Below are 15,554 nucleotides of genomic sequence, written 5' to 3' on the forward strand. Positions count from 1 at the left end.
CTGATTCAGCAGGAGTTAAGGGGAAGAAAGACATCTCTCTGGCTGGATGTTTACCAAAACCTTTGGACAGTGAAGTTCCTGGTGATTTTACATTTTTTCTGTAGTTTGAATTTCCTAAATGACTTTGTATTAGTTTTACAATCAGAAAACAATGTTCTTTCCAAGGCAAAGAGGGAAAGAGAGAAATGTATACTCAACTGTGTACATACTTCACTGGGTAATTTTTCCCACAAAATCACGGAAATGCCCATCCAAATCTCTCCATGGTAAAATACTATATTTTATAATCAAATTTAACAATCATCATCTAAGGAGTTCGATATGCTTTGTAAGCATCTGTAAATTGTCTAGTTGCTTTCCAGGTGAAGTAAACTGTTGATGGCACAGTGCTTCCACTGTGCAGATTTGGACCCAGTGTATAAAATAATGACTTGTCACAGGTAAATAGGTAACAAAGCCATTTATTCAATATATTAACCACTCTGTTAAACCCTAGAGATACTAGAGAAATATATAATTCAGTCACTATCCTCAAAGATATTGTATCCTAATTGTATCCCTATTGTATCCAATATTGTATCCTACTGAATTTTTCAATAACACTAGGACAGCAATATAAAGGGCAGGAGGCAGCATTTGGTTGAATGGCTATAAATCAAACATTTAATGATCAACTTAACCTATTAACATGCTTCTCACTTACTAGTTTATGGGAATATACAGCTCACTAAAGTCATAAGTGGGAAAACAGAATACGTGGCTTTAAGTAAGTCTCTTAACTTTTTTTAGGTTTCTGTTTCCCCAAATATAAACTAAAGGGGTTGGTCTAGTTTGGCTGCAAATCTTTCCCAGGTGCTTAAGGATTTCAATGTCGTGTTCACTGCCTACAAATTTCTGAACAATAAATGATCACACACTTAACCTAAGGCAAAATGTATTTTCTTTGTGGGCCCTCCCAGGGCAATTTTATGCCTCAGTTTCTTCATCTACAAGTTAAGATAATACTATTTGTCTATTAAATATAGTCTATTTAAAGGGGCTAGAAGAATTCCTGCACATTCAATAAATGCAGCATACTATTATCATTCATCATGATAATCCGAACAAAGGGGTTTGGTCACAGCTAACTCTGCTGGGACCACTCTTTTTCTTTGGGGGTAGCTTGGGCAAGGATCTCTCCAAGTAGAAATATATTTGAAATACTCTTGCTCATCACTAGCCTCTGCCTTCCCATATTATTTCTAATTGTTCTTTTTATTACTATAAAAGCACTTGTGTTTCAAATACGTCTCGTTATCATTTTCTGACAATGAATGCAATTGGCATTCAATATCTGATAAACACATATATATACAACATAAAACTATAATTGTCATTAAACTATAATAATGCTCACTGATACATCATAATCATATCTGTATCTGATATCAAGACTCAGTGTTGTTACATAATTTATCTTCACTCCATTATGAATCTACATTTTAGTCTAAGATTATTTCTCAGCTGGTGTTTACAGGCAGTTTCAGCTTTTAATCATCAAATTCAGTATAGTGCAGACGCTCAGAGCGCTCACGAAAAAAACCCATGATCCAGTTCTTACTAACTGGGGAACTTTGGACAAGGTGCTTAAACTTTCCACACCTCAGTGCCATCATCTGTAAATTGGGATAATACTATTTAATTTATGGTATTGTGAGTGTTAAAATAATCTATGTAAAGAGCTTCTTGGAATCCATGACATAACAGGCATTCATTACAGGATAACTGCTAATGTCATTCATTATGGTAATCAGAACGTGAAGATAGGATTCAATCATATTTCCTTTTTAGTGTATACTTTTCGATTACTTCTTTTAATCTTGAGACACATCATTTCTCGCTGAAATAAGTATTTTTAATCACCTAGTCCAATCGCTTTACTTTATAAATGAAGAAACTAAGGCCCAGAAGGATGGGTGTATGTCCAATCCAAAGTCACCGTAGGTTAATGGTAGATGGAGGGTGTTACACCTAATCCCATAAGTTCAATCAATCTTATTATAACACAGTTCAGTGTATTTGGCATTCCCCTGTGACCTGGGAAATTACCCCAAAATAAATTGCTAGTGTTCATGTGGAGCTTAACTAGAACATCTTTTTTCCTTTCCTTTAGTGCCTTTTTTTTTCTTCCCCCCCCCCCTTGTCTAGCTCTTTCAATAAATGACAAAGAGGAAGGAAAAGTACTTTAGTAATCTAACCTAATAACTTCAGCAAGAATTTTAAAATAATGCTATATTAGTTAAGGCACATTTTTGAGCTTTACCCAATTGTCAGAATTATGCACCCTTAAGATTTGATATCAGTCATTTCTTTAAAAAGTGTGCAGCTTATTTATACACATTACACACATTTTTAAAGACTGTGGACTTTGTGAAATGTAAAAAGTTAGTTTAAAACAAAAGTTACACAGAATGAGGTAATATTGCATTTTAAAATCCGTTTTTCCCCTGATAATGCCAGAATCTCTCAGTTTTAGTTTTAATTAAAAAATAAATTTTAAAGTAATCGAAGACATTAAAAATGTGTAAGCTTTTTGAAAAAATTATATTCTAGAGCTCCAGGCTAATTTCAACCCCCCTGACGTCAATATATTCCACTAACAGTACTTCGACGAAGCGGTTAATTTGGAACATACGACTTCTTAGGTTTATCTCAACCTCCTCATTATTATTATAGTACCTACGGCGCGCCGTTTGGGGTCACTCATTTTCCAAGCAGACGTTTTAAAATTAAAGCTAGGGTTCGGGTTTCAAATTCGCAGAACGAGAAGAAAGGAAACTTTTCCCTCTGCGCATTCACTTCTCACCGTCGTCGAGATCACGCGGCTTTGGAAGGCGCGGGTGGAGGGACGCGACACGCCGCACACAGCCTGGGCCGTGGAGCCCGCCCGCCGCGCGGCCGTGCGCTGCCTCCCGGCGCCCCGGCCGCCCACCTCCAGCAACAGGTGCGGACCCGCGATCCCGCGCCGCCACGGCTGCCCGGGCGCTCCCTGAGGCACCGCTTTCCCGCAGCACCATCCTCCCCCCCACCCCACTCCAGTCAAAGCCTACCTAGCCCCGGGGACACCGACATCCGTGCGCACGTGGCGGTCCCCGCCGGTCCCCCCTTCTCACACCTTCGCTCTGCGTCTCGCTGGCGTCCTCACGCTGCGCGGAGGATGCTGATCCTTTCTCCCGCTCTCCCATCCAGAAACTGGCTCCATCCTCCTCCCTTTATTCTCCCCCTCCCCCCCTCCCCCCTCCGAGCTCCGTCGGCTCCAATAGGACTGGCGGCTCCCGGGGCTGCGCTCACCTGATCGGAGGAGCGGGGGTGGACTCCCAAGGCAGTGCGCCCTCGTCTGCGCAGCGGGCAGCCAGGTTCGCGCTCCAGCGTCGGGAACACCCTGCCTTGACCATCCCTAATGGATTCTTCCAGCAGCGAGGCGCCTAAGCTGACCTGTCTGCTCGCAGGAAAGCCCGAGCCTTGCCTGGGTCCGGGCATCCCCGGCGCGGTACTCGGTGCGCGCTTTCTAGCCGTTGGACTAAACTTTCTAGTCTGTGTCCTTAAGCATAAGGAACCCGCTCACCTAGCGAGCGGTGACTCCCTGGGTACTCTGCCGTAAGCAATTCCCGGTTTTCTTTTCAGGGAGAAAAGCCATTTACTGAGTCTTGTTCGTTCCTAAACACATTTATTTTAAATTGCCTAAGCACCCCTGAAATGTTCACCCCAGGAGAATTTGCGCATAAATTGATGAAATAGAATTGAGGAATCTACTCTTACATACGCTTTTAAGTAGAGACTGAGGTCAACGTCTGGGTAAATTACCTGTGTCATCATTTATGAAATAAAATTATTAATCCCTGCTTCCTACTGCTGTTAAAAGGATTAGATGAATGAGATGTGTGTAAAGTGCAACTCTTTAAAGTACACCTAGCACGTGGTAAACCTTCAACAAGTGTTGGCAATTATTCCCAGGGCTTAACAGTGAAGGCCCCAAGGTCAGACCATATCAGCAGCAAAGTGCAAATCCCCATCTGCACCAGAGACTTTTTTAAAAACACAGGCAGCATCCTTAGAAGTATCAAACCTGGAGAGAGGTTCAAGATTAGCAATTAGCGGTCCAACACCATCTTACCGCTGATTTTATGCAGGAAGACATTAAGAGCTGATTGGCTCAGTTAAAGGCAGAAAAAGCAGGACTAAGTCCTAGGTCTCCTAATTACAAATACAGAGCATGTGACACCCTTCCTAAAAATAGGAATAACGAGATACTTAGAGTTGGAACTGCTATCCAGGTGTAGGAATTTATCATTATTTTGAGCTGTTGCTGAATACCTTATCTTAAAGCTGCAACACTCAACAAACTGCTGGGCATCAAAAGCAAAGGGTACTCAGGCCAAAGGGTTCTCCTGTAGAAACTGTGTGGGAATGCAACTGCTGTGCTTCAAGGCCTAAGAACAGGTAGTTCTTAGGAGAGCAATCTAAATGATCACGGAGATTGAACAGCTTTTCTGTGAGGCCTAACTACTTTCTGTGAGGACCTGAGTCTAGAAGCTGTAAATCTCTGGGGGATATTGAAAGATTAAACACAAATGTGCTTACTATATCCTGCAGTAAAGAAATTGAAAGTTGAAACAATTTAAAGTCAAAACAGTGAATCAGTTATCCATTTGATGATAATGTAAACCAAAACGATATTAGAAAAATGTTTTCTTACATTATTTATTGTAAACACACGTTTACTATCTTAATATGCCCCTAAGGCTTTACAGCTTCGAGCTTATTTAAAATGTCTTAGTAACGTTTTAACTGCATTTAGTAACTGCATTTGACCTGCAGTTTTATTATATTATTTATGCTTAAAGACTTTATTTGTGGCGAAATGCTACTTTCAATTATTAGGACCCTGACAAAGTCAATGTCTATCAATAAATTATTCTGTCTCAATCATTGTTCCACCAAGTCTGTGATTAAACTCATTCTCCACAACTGTTCACTTGTGCATGACCTACACCCACTGTCCTTTTCTAAGCTACCTCAAGGAACACAGTCATTCATCAACAATTATTACTGAGTGTTTAGGAAGCAGAAGACACTGAAGGCACTGTGGGAAAAACAATGATCTCTAAAGCCCAACCCTGAGTTCACTGAGCTTGCACTCTCTGGGGTGAGAGTTTAATGAACCAAAAAAGCGGAATATGTCAAGCCAAAAACTGAGCATCCCAGACAGTGCTAGAGATGTTCCAAGAGGAAGAGATCATATGGAATGGTGAAGGCTTCTCCAGCAAGAAGCTGGAGAAGAATAAAGAATAAAACCTTGAAGAGGTTTTATTCTTGCCTTGAAGAATAAAACCACAACAAGCAGTATCAGTGGTATTTTTAGCACAAGTATTTGACAAAGTAATGTAAATCAAATGCTGAACGTATTCAATGAATGCCCATCACACTTAAATCCAAACTTCTCATCTGGACTAAAAGAGCCACATGACCTGTCCCTCTTTTCCTCTCCAGCCTCATCTTGTACCACTCTCCCTCTTTTTGCTGTATTTCTATCACAATGACCTCTTTGCCTCAAACACAGCCAAATCATTCCTACCTCAGAACATTTGCACAAGCTTTCCCCTCTGTCTGGAACAATGTTCCCAGAGATCTTCCTATGCCTGGCTCCTCTATCATGTCCTTTATTTGAAGTAGGGTTTCCAGGCGGGAATTCCTGCCCGTTCTCAGGAGTTCTTCTTGTTTGTTTGTTTGTTTGTTTGTTTTGCTTTTCCCCTTCCAGAATCCCCAGAAAAGTTGGTCGGGAAATCGGGAAAATCGGCTCCTTGAACCCAGTAATACTCACAATGGGAAATAAACATACTACTCACAATGTAACTCTTAGACATTTTTCCTATTTATTGCTAGAGTTTCCAGGTGGGAATTCCCGCCCATTCTCCGAATTTTTTTTTCACTTTTCCTATTCCAGAATCCCAAGAAAAGTTGGTCGGGAAATCGGGAAAATCAGCTCCTTGAACCCAGGTGGTTGGTAGTATCGCCTGTCACTTTGTGGAAACGATTCATCGTGGAGAAAAGAAAACAGTTTATATCTCTGGATTCAGGAACGGGAAAGTGAAAAAAATTCCTGAGAATGGGCAAGAATTCCCACCTGGAAACCCTAATTTGAGGGGTAGCTCAACTATCCCTTCCTCCGAGGTGTTTGCCCTGATAACTTCCGTAGGCACTCTTACCCATTACCCTGTTTTATTTTCTTTATATCATTTATCCCTAATAAATACCTTATTTGTTATTGAGATGTTTCTATCTGTCCATAAGTACAAAAGCTCCATGAGGATAGGTTCCGTTTCTCTCTCATTCACTGCACTATACCCAGTAGCTACAATAAGCTCTAGGATATAGTAGAAACTCAATACACATGGAAAGAAGAAAGAGAGGGAAGGGGAGACAGCGGGGATATAACTGGGTTCTGTGAGAAGCCTGGAAGGCTATCATATCAAAAAGATACCCAGAGCCTATTTCCCAATGCTTCAAAATCCAATCTTAGAAAACATGACTTGATTCCATATTAAAATACAAATACGCCTGAATCAGAGATATTTTAAACTTCTTCCATCATTTACAGCTTAGCGAGACTTTGTTCTTGAAGTCAGGCTTTGATAAGGAAAAGAGAAAGGAAGAGGATTTCTGGGCATGTGGAGGTGGGGGGTGGCAGGTGCCACTGAGAGAGAAGAGTATTGAGAAGAAAGTTGGAAGTTCTGAAAACGAAGTTGACGTAATTCCCACTTCTGCTTAAATGCAGCCCTGATGGAGTATGAGCCTTTTCCCTAGGGTAGTCCTAATCGAATCAATTCAATAACAGGAATAGTTTTCTTAAACCCTGTAAGAAAAGTGTGGATATCATACAATTTTTCTTACTTCTCCAATTTAGTTACTCTTGCATACTAAGTAAGCCTTGTAAATCTCCAAAGATCTTTGTAGTTCCTTGAAAAAAGTATTTCTCATACTTGACGTACTGAGTTCAAATATCTAAGTTTAGGCATACATAGGCAATTTCATCCAAGGAACAAAACTAGGCTTAGGCAGAATCTACTGCTCTCCTCTCCAAAAAAGTAGAAGTAGGATGTTCCTTCAAGATTGCCCAAATTTGTCTGCCAGAAGCTTCTGTTCAGGACCTATGTCCCAGAGAGGAAAAACCTCAAGACTTGTCAGGAGTTTGCCACAGACGTGGACCCCTCTTCCTCTCCCCCTCCTAAATTCAGACCCACTTAGGCTACTCGTCACCCACCTCTCCTCCCTTGCACACCTACATGTAGTAAAGTTCTCAATAAAATTTAGTGTTTATCCTCTTAGCACACTATAACGGGAAAACAGAGCATAAATCCAAGTTCTTAAAGAGCCTGACACATACCAGTAGTAGCTTATTAAACATTTGTTGAATAAGTGATGTGATTGGACAAGTGACAAGGAGGCCGCTCTCTCAGACCCAGAATTAGAGTCTGTGAGCCAAAGGAAATAATATCCTGCCCCAAAGGGAGCAGAGAATCCATTTAACAACTAAAAACACGTGAGATTCTGCTCCTGAGTCAGAAAAAAGACAAACAGTCTTGGGTCTTTGGGACATAAAAAGCCTCAGAAAATCTCAACAGTTCCCTGGACAGTCTCTCACACTGAGCTACACCTTGGTGTGACCATTTCCTTGATCACTCTACTCCTAACTGATTTCTATCAACTGAATAACTTGTTTACTAACACTTCAAAGCCTACTGCCTCTGAGCTGCCAGACCTTGCTTTTCCTCTTCTTCAGATACCTTGCTAACTGCAGTACATGTTGTAAAGGAGTACCTACCTAACCAGAAGTATCACAGACACTCAGAATATGAACGTGGACGAAATGTGGTCTCTGCCCTCATATAGTTTACATCGAGTTGGGGAAAAAAGACATAGATTATGATAATCCGAAGTACAATGTGACCCGTGCCCTCAGAGAGAGAGATGAAGATGGTTCAGAGAAGGGAGAGGTGAGATTATTGGATTGCATCAAGTTGACTTTCTTCTTGGCTCTGGTGAATCTCTCACAGCCACCCTGCTTTAGTTCCCAGGACTTGCTCTTATCCTGTCTGACAGAACAACCTCTGGACCTAAGTTAGCCAGGCTGTGACTGAGTCACACCCGACAGAAAACATGTATAACAGCAGTTTTAAACCTCTGTGCCCAGGGTCAGAAAGGACCAGACAGTAAATATTTTAGACTTGCAGGCCATGCAGCCCCTGTCGCAACTATTCAACTCTACCGCTGTACTGTGAAAGCACCCAAAGACAATATGCAAACAGATGAGCCTGGCTGTATTCCAACAAAACTGATTTACAAAGCAGGCAGTGGCCAAAAATGTCCTGAGGGCCATTTCTGCTGACCCCTGCTCTATGCAGAAGCAAGTTATTTTAGTCATCAGGTACTTTTTTGATGTGGTATCCTAAATTTATTAATCCACTCAACAAACATTTATTGAGTGCCAATGATATATGATGCTTCAGAGATATAAAGATATGGTCTCAATCCTCAAGCTTTCCGTAGCAGAATTTGCTGTCCTGCTGCACAAGGTCCCTCCGTGTATTACGTGATATATATATATATTTCCGCTTGCATACTAAGAATCAGTCTAGCCCTGATTCTTTGAAAGAAATCTGTAATATTCCCTGTTCGTAATTTGCTATTTCTTTTTTTTTCTCTGCCTAGTTTCTGATCAGTATTTTCACATGCCCTTTACAACATGTATATGTTTAGATTCTGGATAACTTCTTGCTTGCTCTGATCTGAAATTCTGACCCTTAACAGACTTGCCCTCAGTATCTTATTCTCACTCTCTTCAAAAACAAAGAGAAACAACAAAAGCAGCTAACAACTATTATCAAAATATGTACCAACTGGGGTTTCTCATCCACCTTCTGTGTACATTATTTTATATATATATATAAACACCTGTGTGTGTGTGTATATATATATATATATATATATATATACATATATATATATACATATATATATGTGTGTGTATATATATATATATATATATATATATATATATATATATATATATATAAATCAATGTACTGAATGGACCATTTTCTGCTTCCCTAGAACTGGTGATTTGGCCCAAGCCGGGACAAAAAAGACAACAAGTACCTGATTTCTAAAGAAAGCTGGCAGCTATTGAGACTAGACTGTGCCTCCAGGGCTTTTTAAGAGGTGAAAACACAATATAGGACAATCACCTGCCTCTATTCTCATCAGCCATGTGTAGCTAGTCTAGGGAGGAGGTTCTGGCTTTTTTCTCTCCCCCAGAAGAATTGTGGCAGAGACTGGATATCATAGTAGAGAAGAGAGAATGGCAACTCATTCCACTGTTGGATGTCTGCTCAAGCAATAGATTTGTTGATCTGCCCTGACCCTACCACTAAGAGGAAAGAGAATTGGGAAAGAAAGATGTCAAGACAGAAAAAAAGAGTATAAGGGAGCAACCCCACACTCATCTTTGTACAAGGATGTGCAGAATTCCTGGAGATTGTGATACTATGGAAGTTGCACTTGAGCAAAATCTTGCCAACACCTGACCTGAGACAACAGCTTATGCAGTGGGAAGATCCAAGAACAAGAGGTTGTGTACTTCCTGGTAGTAGCTGAAGGAAGTAACCACTTCGTGGAACCATGTAACGGGAAGAGCTCACAGAACCCACCAGAAATTATCTATGTGCCTTTTGAGAGAAAGTCAACACACCAGTCACATGGCCAATCGCTCGTCTGTTATCCAGAGAAGCAGCCACAACAATAAGCTGCTTATTGTCTTCCTATTCTCCTTCTCAGCTCTCAGTATTTGAAGAGCTAGGCCTTGAAATGGAGCAGGTAGAAAAGAGAGGTATTGTAAAACCAGGATAACCATGCATGCTCTCCACACCTCAACAACTAACCATGTCTTCTCCCCATTGCAGGCCCCTGGAGTCATTGCTCTAACCCAGGGGTGTCCAAACTTTTTTCAACGTTTTTTACCAAGGGCCATATGGGGTAAAATACACAAACAGCTGGGCCACTCACTCGAGGTGAAGTACGTATTGCCTCACCTGGTTTATTTAAGTAAACTAAATATATTTTTGGAATTTGCTGCGGGTCAATTAACAATGGATTGCGGACCGCAGTTTTGACACCCCTGCGAGTCTAACCAGTACTGAGGAGGAGAAAGCTTTAAATTTGACCTGAGATTGGCATGTATTGAAGTTATGGAATCTTCCCAAGAGATTTGCTACCCAGTGGGAAAGAATGATTTGAAATAGAATCCATAGGGAAGAGACTTGAGATAATAATACTGGTTCACGTTCATGTTTAAAGTTCATGTTTAAACCCCACTGAATGAAAACCCCTCAGTAAACCAGTTAGATCAGCATTTCTGAAAGTATGTACCATGAATTTCAGTGGCCCAAGCTTGCAAAGGGCAAAAGGCTCAGTAATCAAACCATGTGGGAAACATACTTAGAAGTACAATACAATAGTCAAAGATATGAGTACTACCATAAATAAACCAGTTTAAATTTGTTTAAGTCACTGTTTTATAAATTTATTTGGTCACAGAAACTTTTTTTTTCTATGTGATTTCCATTAGTATTCTTCAAACTATATGCTTGGAAATTCTATTCTAAAGAAGGAAGGAAACCTGGCTATGAGTCTAAAATCAAAGTCAAATGAATGTCAATTGGGCAGTTAATGAAAAGAAATGTGTTTCTTTTGGGGTTGGGAATCTTATGGTTTGGGGCTGTGCCTGTCTGTGTTACTAACTCCAGGGCTGCAGGAGTTACCCAACTCTTGGCAATGCCATTTACGTGAAAATCTATTTGAGGGATGACCCGTGGAGTTGTTCGCACCCGTGAGGACTGCACAAGAAAACATGTACTTTGTTAAGGGTTTGAAAAGCTGGGGAAGGTCTTGGAAAATTGAAAGGAGTAAATCCTTCTGAAGGTTACAAGCCTTATATCAGAAAAATAACTTAAAGTTGGAAGGCTGGAAGAACTAGAAAGTTACCAGTACCATGGCTCCTGAGACACACTTTTCACGTCTTTCCTACCCCACACAGACTTCCACAATTAAACTTCTGCAGATGAAAAACAAGAAGAACTGATACGAAAGTCCCGGGACAGTTGGCATATGTATAATAGAGGGAGGAGCCAGGACAAAGGAGAGTGGCAGAAAGGGTTCAAACACAACTCCAGCTAGAGATGGCTTCACATCTTCCTGAGAGTTACGTATGAGGAGCTTCTCAAGCACTGTGCCCTGGCTCTTATGTAGACTATGGCTTATCTAGAAGTGACCAATTTGTCATGATTTATCATGACTGTTTTGAAATCTCTAATCTGCCATGTCAGAACCTTTTCTGTAAATGACTTGGTCCTTACATAGATGAAGTGTACAATGAGTAGTTAGTTCTTCCTTAATTTAAGACTGAGATGTTTGACAAGGAAGCAGTCAATCCAGACCATCACAGACAACAGAGGTTGAGGTGGCATTTTAGAATTTTAAACCAGAAAATTGATGACAAAAAGAAAAACAACTAACATTAAAACCTTTTACACACTTGCTTTTTTTATGTGAAATTAATATTTCACTTTTTTTTGTATTTGGTGGTGTCTCCCTTTTTAAAATTTCTATACTCTCAATATTTAATTTTCCTAAAATTAGTAAGTACAAAGGATGAATTAAGTATGGTGTTTACAATCTACTGTTTACAATGTTTCAATGACATCAATGTTTACAATGCTTACTGCAAATATTTTAAATCTTTTTCTTCCTAAGTTAAAAATGTTTTTCCTCAAGAAATCCATTTATAGAACATGATATCTCAGACTTTGTAAGATCAGCAGCACTGTTTCTCTTTCTAAATGCAAAAATAAAAGCATTTCCCATGGTTAGGTCCAGATGATACCAAGTGGTAATAATATCGTGTAGAGAGGTTAAGCAAACCTACATAAATTTATTAATCTTTCACACTTTAGTTTCCTTGTCTGCAAAATGGAGATTCTTATAATACTTACTGCACAAGATTATGTATGGATTGAATGAGATAGTGAAGTCTGATACATAGTAAAATTTCAATAATTTTCAGAAAAACAATGAAATAAAAACAATGATTTCCCACTCTATCTGTATTTTAAATACAGTGGAGAAAGTTTTTCTCCTGAGTTAACGAATCTAATATTGAAAAACACTACAATGGTAATTATATAATACATAAATAAATTTACAAATTCATAACTACGTATGTAAAGGCATTTTCCCATTAATATTTTAAAATAATTTCTTTTCGTTCCTATGATGTGCTGTACCTGTCTTAAATATGTCTGGATTTTCTTTTTATACAAATGAAGGAAAGAATCTGTATGTAATTGTTAATAGCTCCATCGAATGAATATTAAAATCAAGTAATAGCTAAATGTACATATTACTCCCTAACAAAAAGTCTCATCTCTTACAAATCCAACTATGTACAGTTGTAGTATTTGATTACACATATTGTATTTTAGTTTTATTATGGCCATATACAATATTTTATTACATTATTTAGCAAAGAATGAAGTACAGTTTTATGTCCTACGAAAAATATTTTAAATCTTTATCTTCCCAAGTTAAAAATATTTTTTCCTCAAGAAATGTTTACAAAACAGCTCCAAAAATGCTAGCTGAGACATATTTTAGATTAATGATAGTTTCTATTTCTTAACAAGGATGTCTCAGAACAGTTTTTCTCTTATTTTCAAAGGAATTTACCCATAAATCAGATACAAATGTATAGGAATCTGTAATCTTTTAAAAACAGCTAATTAAATCTCCCCCCCCCCCCAGTTGCCTATGGCGCGCTGTGTGTGGTACTTCCCGTGGTGGTTTGTCATTTTGTTGTAATGGCAGGGGGAGGAAACCAGCAAGGCTCAGTAACCACACTGCATATCAAAATGTCACCATGGTAGCATTTGTCCACTTGTCAGAGTCCTTCTGAAATGACTCAGCCATTCATTTTATTGAATAAATATTGAAGCTTTTGAGATTTATTACTTGAGGTTTGGGAGCAGGCAAGTCAAACAAATCCTTCATTCCTAACGTGCCATTTTAGTTGGGCCAAGATTATGATTCTTGTCTAAACTTCATTTATTTGAATAGACTATAAGGTTTCTGCTTCTTGCATAATTATATTTAATAAGCTTGCATTTACATGCATTTACATGCCTGCTAATACAGTGAAAAAAGAATTTAAAATTTCCAAAAACATTATGTGGTCTGTGGTAAACCTATCAAACCTATCAAATGCTGAATTCAAACAGCTAATTTCCTGGGACATGTAGGAGTGGGGGAGAGAGAGGAGAGATGTAAAGCTTCTGATATAAAAATTTTAAATCTTTGATATAAGGTTCTTTAAATTTCATTTATACATATCCCATCTTGAAGCATAATTAATAAGAACCAGGATAAGTATGTTATCTACTAAATCTTTCTATTTAATAACGTCCATTTGTTAATACTTTCCTCATTCAAAAAATACAAAATTTACCTCTTCTCTTTTAAAATACTGAGATATCTACAAAGAGCTTTTTATAATCATGTTTCCAGTGAATTGGGTCACACAATGAGTCTAATTTCTTAATCCAATCACTCACTATGTGTGAGTTTTCAATTATCACTGGGCTGAACTCAGTGTAGAGTTCATCTATACTGTCCAAAGATGAAATTATGAGTAATTTACATAAGTATAAATCTGCCTGATAAGATCCTAAAGTGTCTTTGAAGCTTCGTTGACATATTGGGCCAGGCTAAAGAGAGAGAGGGCAGGCTTCTCTTCATATTCCTCCTTCAGCATTCTTCCCAGGGCCGAGGAGTCTCCCACTTAACATCCCGTGACCTAGACCAGCCCTATTGTGATCTGCACAGAAAGCTGCAATGCAGTGATCCGCAATGGGGTGGGTCTACACTAGATAACATGATGAAGTCATCTGTGTTGGGTTCTATAGGATCTGCTTTCCCAGGAGCCCCAAGCTCTACCAAGGACATCTCTAGTCTGAGGTAATGTTTATTTTACCAATGGCTACAAGCAAACAAAGCCACTGCAAACAAAGCCCCCACTGTCTATTTCCCACATGGGTGGGAAAATCAAGCCCAGTTGAAGAGCGGTTTGACTGATGGTATGTTTAGGGATTCTGCCGAGCTTTGCAAAGTTTATATATATGTATGGGTGGGTGCCCGGTCCACTTATGACAGACACCTCTGCCAGCAGCTTTAAACTTGTTTGGAGGGTTCTACCTTTTCAATATCCAGTCGGCTTTCTAAACTCATACAGCCACAAGAATTTCTAATCATACTGAAAGGCATATGAGAGTACTCTCTGTAGTTTCTGCTTAAGATGATGAAAAGTTGTGAAAGTAGATAACGGTGATGGTTGCACAACATTGTGAATGTAATTAATGCCACTGAATTGTACACTTAAAATGATTAAAATGGCAAATTATATGTTATATTTATTTTACTACAATTTTTAAAAATTAATGTTAAATATCAAAAACCATAACACATTTTTAATGGGTGAATTGTATGGTATGTGAATTATGTTGCAAGAATGTGGTTTTAGAAAAAAGAAAAGGAAAAAAGAGTACTCTGCAGAAAGCTTTAATGCTTTCTCTATAGCTTGTATGTAAGTCAAATCATACCAGAAAACTTACCCTGGAATTGTCTCACTTTTCAGAAAATCAAAATTCTCTTGAGTTTTCTTCTTTGTAGGGTTCCGAGACAGTGAAATGTTTTTTAAGATTGTACTTGAAAGGGTACCAGACAAATACAGCGTTAGCACTGTATTAGAGCAATCCCACATGGAATACTCCCAGACAAAATGGAGTTCTCTAACAGTCCCTAGTTTTTCTTTTCATTTCTTTTTTCTAAAAGCAAGGAAGTGAATTGTGAATATTCCCTACAAGAAATGCTGAGCAGGTTAAATTCTGATAATTATAAAATCACGGGTGGTCACTAGTTCAAAGAAAATCTTTCCCAAATAAAACCAATTATGAGCAGAGACTTTAACTGTGTCCCTTTATCCATTGCCAAAATGCAGTATCAATAGAATAAAATGTGAAAGCTGCAGCTTTGATATGAAAGGTACTGAAAGCATTCATCTTCTGGTAGTTGTCCTGCCACCATATGGAATGGAATAAAAGGAAAAATAATTATGTGGCAACTTAAATTATGCAATTGGAGAAAAGGAAAGGCAAATCATAACCAGATGCATCTATGCACACATTGTATTATAGGAATTTTCTTTGATATCGGCAGGCATCCAATGTACTCTACTGGCAGTGTGAAGTAATTGACAATAATACAAAAGAAAAATTTAGACTAACATATATTATTCATTTACAACAGAAAAACACTATCAGAAATGTCTTCAAAACGTCAATATTAGGCTGAAGCACATGCAATTGATATTTTCTTGTGTTAAAATGGTCAAACATTGGCAAAATGGTTGA

General features: G+C 38.8%; 1 protein-coding gene across 1 annotated transcript in view; it reads right to left on the bottom strand.

Annotated features, from left to right (window-relative positions):
- Positions 1-3,269, bottom strand: part of ADGRV1 (adhesion G protein-coupled receptor V1) — a 503,044-nt gene extending 499,775 nt beyond the window's left edge. The window contains exon 1 of the mRNA XM_081054450.1: positions 3,090-3,269. Coding sequence (XP_080910576.1) covers positions 3,090-3,111 — 22 coding nt within the window. The 5' untranslated portion in view covers positions 3,112-3,269. The remainder of the gene's footprint in view (positions 1-3,089) is intronic.
- Positions 3,270-15,554: the final 12,285 nt, after the last annotated feature.

This window comes from Rhinolophus hipposideros (genome assembly GCF_964194185.1).
Source record: "Rhinolophus hipposideros genome assembly, chromosome: 7".
Classification (NCBI taxonomy): domain Eukaryota; kingdom Metazoa; phylum Chordata; class Mammalia; order Chiroptera; family Rhinolophidae; genus Rhinolophus; species Rhinolophus hipposideros.